This window comes from Poecilia reticulata, linkage group LG18 (genome assembly GCF_000633615.1).
Source record: "Poecilia reticulata strain Guanapo linkage group LG18, Guppy_female_1.0+MT, whole genome shotgun sequence".
Classification (NCBI taxonomy): Eukaryota; Metazoa; Chordata; class Actinopteri; order Cyprinodontiformes; family Poeciliidae; genus Poecilia; species Poecilia reticulata.
The window spans coordinates 11246324-11251501 of record NC_024348.1 but is presented as its reverse complement, the minus strand read 5'-3'; the positions used below and the strand labels follow the sequence as shown (position 1 = coordinate 11251501).

Below are 5178 nucleotides of genomic sequence, written 5' to 3'. Positions count from 1 at the left end.
TATATATATATATATATCCGAGTCTTTTCCAGGGTTTTCTCCCAAACGATCAAAACAAGGTGGTCCAAGCCACCAAAGCTGACCGTCAGTGGAATATCTCACCTGTGACAGCTGTCAGTTGTCCTCCATTGTTTCTCACATTTCCAGTCACAGTGTAGAGAGTGAATGTGTATATGGTTCCAGCAGTCAGAGATGAGACTGTGTGAGTCACTGTTGCAGCTCCATCTGGAGCATTGATGTTTGTCTCTGTGCCGTCATACTGGAGAACAAAGCTGGTGGTGACTGCGCTCCACTGCAGAGTGATGCTGGTCTCACTTTGTGCCAAAACTATGAAGGGTGGAATTTCTAATGCAGATAAATACAACATGAATTACAATATAAATCCTTATTTTTGTTTTACCAAGATTATGCTACACATTTGGTTCGGTTAAGGAAGTAGTTAAAATATCTAAAAATCTAACGATGAGTTGTTTAGGGTTTGTGTATGTGTGTATGTGTGCACGTGTGTGTGCACACATTGAAATCTGGTTGTAAAAGGAAAACAGATCATTTTTAATTATTTGTTAATTATTACCATAAAACAGTACCTGCACAATATGCCAGATTGCATCCAGATGGCAGTTGAACTTTGTAGACGTAGAATCCAGAACAAAGCTTGATCTGGATGGTGTTTGAGGCAAAAGTGCAACAGGAACCCGCCCAGGCACCACATACATTGCAAGTTACGATTTCATTAGACTGGACTGGATGAGCCCCGTTTATCCACAAAGGAGCAGCGGTTCCACAATGGTATTCTGCTACACATTTCTCTGGTATGCGAGCGCTGCTCTGCCCCAAATAAAAGCGATACCATCCACTCCAGACAATGTTTTGGTCACAGTGCAAGATTGTTCTGTCTGTATACTCTGTTGAACGCCAGGCATCATTCACCACAGTGTATGTGGCACAGGGGTCAAGGCATTGAACAACTCCATTAGTGGTGATGCACTCTGTGCCTGAAGCACAACAATCACAGCCGGTACAAGAAGCTTGGTCATCATCAAATACAACATGTGGAAAAAACAGAAGATAAACATTATAAGTTTAAAGATACCAAATACTTCTGCTTTCATTTTGACCTATCAGATTTTGAGAGAATGTGTGTGAAGAGGTTTTTCTGCACTTGAGAATAGATTAGCAGCTAAGTAAGATCATACTATCTTCCATAATTTCTTATCAATAAATACAATTCCACAGTCTGACAGGTTCATGTTAAATCCAGTTACAGACAATTTTCCTTCAGAGACTTAAGTTTCTGATCTTTGCTGTGAACAAAGATCAGAAAGTTCTCACTCTATTTCATTTTGAAACTGTTGCTCCTGTTATGTTTTAGACACAACACTGCAAATAAAACTCACTAAGAAATTTTATGACCAATTTCACTTTGCTGTGGTTCCAAGGAGACTCCTGGTTAATTGTTACACAGCAGGTTGTAGAGTAAGTTCAGTGAAAAGAATATTCCCCAAATCTTTTCTCAACCTCAGACGTCTTGAACGACCAACCAACAGACTGCAGATAAAACTAACAGATTTCTGGTGTGAAAAAGTCTCTCTTTCATAATAAGATGTAAAGTCTTACCAGTAGCCACAGAGATCAATGAAGTTTGGAGAAAAACTGCCATYAAAACAGAAACAAAATATGAAAACAGCAAATCAATACATTTGAAATTAGACATTTACATACAATATATTAAAAACAATTTGCTAGATTCCCGAATAATAGCAGAGAAAACATTTTTATGTAACTTTAAGCAAGTCAACTAAAATTAGTATACTGTTAAACTGTTACAGAAATCTCAGTGGGATGTCATTGATTTGTTAAACAAGATCATAGTTAAATCCAGGCACACCTGTAGTGTAAACACAGCGCTTAAATGTTTGACATCATGCAAAAGTTTAAACAAATCAGTAAGGCTATCATAAACAGTATAAACAAATCTGGCTTGTTCTATGGATAATGTAAAGATGCTGAAGTCGTCTTATTTTCCAACATCGGCTAATAAACATTTAGCGAGGAAGATCACATTATCCACTGGCAACATGAAGAAGCCAGATTATAGTTTGAAACAAAAACCTTAATTTTTAATGATAACTGAAGTGTTTTTTTCCATATATTGTTTCTATCTGTAGAAAAAAGGTGGAATTTCATAAACATATTCCATCATCAATTGAAGACATCATCCTGAAAGTTGGAGCTCAACAACAAATTAGTCTTTTGAATGGTAAATGACATTAATATTTTTTTTAGATTAACATGAAAGAACAGCAAAGTTAATGTTTTGGAGTATCCATCACAAAACCCTGGTGTAAGTCCAATAGAAACATTTGTTCAAGCTATAAACAAAAGTTACACTACTAGAAATTATAAATAATATTGGTAATTCTAATGTACCTAAAAGTTGAGGAAAGGTTTGAACCCATGCATTGAGGTGAANGTCTCACCTCCACTAAAACATCTTCCATCTCTGAATCTGATAGTTGTGTCTGAGAATTTAATTCAAGTTTCATTCTAATAATATAGCCTGTTGACACAAAAACACAATCATTATGTCAAAATATAACAATTTACATGGCAATTTGGAGAATTTTTAATATAGTTCAGAAACGAACACTGGTGTAACAATGGTTTAATTATTTGGTAAAATCTTTAACACAACTATTACCATCTAGTTTCCAGTAAGAGAGAGAAAATTGAGCTAACTTGATGCTTTTCACATAGCTTTGATTGGGTGGATCTCACCGATTGCTGACATTGACAGTTGATTATAAATCTTAAAAATTAAATAAAATTTGCTGAATAGGCTAATTTATTAAAGGGAAAAAATAACTGCAAGCATCTTACAAATGGATTTACTTACTTGGTTCTTTAGTTGAAAGTCAAACAGATTTCAGCACAATGATGGTTGTCAACATAAAAACAAGAAAATATTGTATGAATTAACATCAAACATTTCTGGGGTCAAGAAGATTATAAATAATATGTTTAGTGGAATATTAATGCAATTAATTTCTTCAATTTGTGGCAGTTATTTTCTTAAAACTGCAATAAAACCATTTGGAGCAAAATATACTTCAAGTTAAACAAAATTAAATGTGTATTTTTCTCAGTGAAGTTAATTACGCAGCTTTTTAGTGAAAAGAACTTCCTGTGAAAGTCTGCCTTTCCTGTGCAGTTGACTTGTAAAAGTGTGATCAGCAATGTTCAATTTCTATCCATTTATACATTATAAATAAATAAATAATCTCACCAAGGAAAGCTACAAGTTGTACTCCACTGCTTCTGACGGACTCAAACACAGAGAAGAGAGTGAAATTGTATTTGGTTCCAACAGCGAGAGATGAAACTGTGTGGGTCACTGGTCCATCTCCATCTGGTGCATTGATGTTTGTCTCTATGCCGTCACACTGGAGAACAAAGCTGGTGCTGTTGTTGATTTTATTCCACTGCAGGGTGATGTTGCTCTTATATTGTCCTGATTTTTTAAATCCTTCTGCATTTTGTGGAGCTGAAATAGAAAAATTAGATGTTCAGAGATGGTACAGCTTATATTTTGGCTTTTCTTGTACATCTATGAGTTGCAAGTATCTTAATGGTAGCTCAGACAAAGAAAAAAAAACATGTCCAAGTCAATCAAACAATTATGCAGAGCAGAGGGAATATACGATTGTTCCATCTATGTAATAAACATCTTTTCACCTTATAAAAATATAACTGGTTGTTTTATGTTCTCAGCCGGAGAAGAGAGATATAGTTCTATATTTATAGTTAAATAGTTTTCTTAGACATCAGTATTTTCCAGGGTTTTCTCCCATTTGTGATCCAAACATGGTGGTCCAAGCCACAAAAGCTGACAATCAGTGGAATATCTCACCTGTGACAGCTGTCAGTTGTCCTCCACTGTTTCTCACATTTCCAGTCACAGTGTAGAGAGTGAATGTGTATATGGTTCCAGCAGTCAGAGATGAGACTGTGTGAGTCACTGTTGCAGCTCCATCTGGAGCATTGATGTTTGTCTCTGTGCCGTCATACTGGAGAACAAAGCTGGTGGTGACCGCGCTCCACTGCAGAGTGATGCTGGTCTCACTTTGTGCCAGAACTATGAAGGGTGGAATTTCTAATGCAGATAAATACAACATGAATTACAATATAAATCATTATCTTTCTTTTACCAAACATAAAGATTATGCTAAACATTTGGTTCGGTTAAGGGAGTAACTGAAATTACTAGAAATCTAACAATAATTAGGGTTCATGTATGTGTGTGACAATTCTTTATTTGTAAATTACCATAAAACAGTACCTGTACAATATGCCAGCCAACATGCAGTTGGCTGTTGAAGTTTGTAGACGTAGTAACCAGAACAAACTTTGATCTGGATGGTGTGGGAGGCAAAAAGGCAGCAGGAACCTGACCAAGCGTTACACACAGTACGAGTTACGATTTCATTAAGCTGGACTGGATGAGGCTCAGTTATCCATAAGGGAACATCGGCTCCGCATCGGTCTTCTGCTACACATTTCTCTGGCATCCGAGCACTTCTCTGCCCCAAATAAAAGCGATACCATCCACTCCAGACAATGTTTCGGTCACAGCGTAAGTTTGTTTGGTCTGTATTCTCTGTTGAACGCCATGTATCGTTCAGTACAGTGTATGTGGCACAGGGGTCAAGGCATTGAACAACTCCATTGGTGGTGATGCACTCTGTGCCAGAAGCACAACAATCACAGCCGGTACAAGAAGCTTGGTCATCATCAAATACAACATGTGGAAAAAACAGAAGATAAACATTATAAGTTTAAAGATACCAAATACTTCTGCTTTCATTTTGACCTATCAGATTTTAAGAGAATGTGGGTGAAGAGGTTTTTCTGCACCTGAGAATAGATTAGCAGCTAAGTAAGATCATAACATCTTCCATAATTTCTTCTCAATAAATGCAATGCCACAGTCTGACAGGTTGAAATCCAGTTACAGACAATTTTCCTTTGAGAGACTTAAGTTTCTGATCTTTGCTGTGAACAATGATCAGAAAGTTCTCACTCCATTTCATTTTGAAACTGTTGCTCCTGTTATGTTTTAGACACAACACTGCAAATAAAACTCATTTTCTGAAACGTTATGACCAATTTCACTTTGCT

At 36.5% G+C, this 5178-nt stretch overlaps 1 protein-coding gene across 2 annotated transcripts in view; it reads right to left on the bottom strand.

Annotated features, from left to right (window-relative positions):
- Positions 1–5051, bottom strand: part of LOC103480549 (receptor-type tyrosine-protein phosphatase H-like) — a 49968-nt gene extending 44917 nt beyond the window's left edge. Inside the window, exons 1-3 of one of the 2 annotated variants that reach the window (XM_017310248.1) lie at positions 1618–2454; positions 588–1028; positions 103–345 (exon numbers count right to left, since the gene is read on the bottom strand). In XM_017310248.1, the coding sequence (XP_017165737.1) occupies positions 103–345; positions 588–1028; positions 1618–1714 (781 nt within the window). In that variant the 5' untranslated portion in view covers positions 1715–2454. Of the gene's footprint in view, positions 1–102; positions 346–587; positions 1029–1617; positions 2455–3910; positions 4154–4339 lie in introns of those variants that run through there. The other variant, XM_008435528.2, reaches the window with a different exon arrangement.
- Positions 5052–5178: the final 127 nt, after the last annotated feature.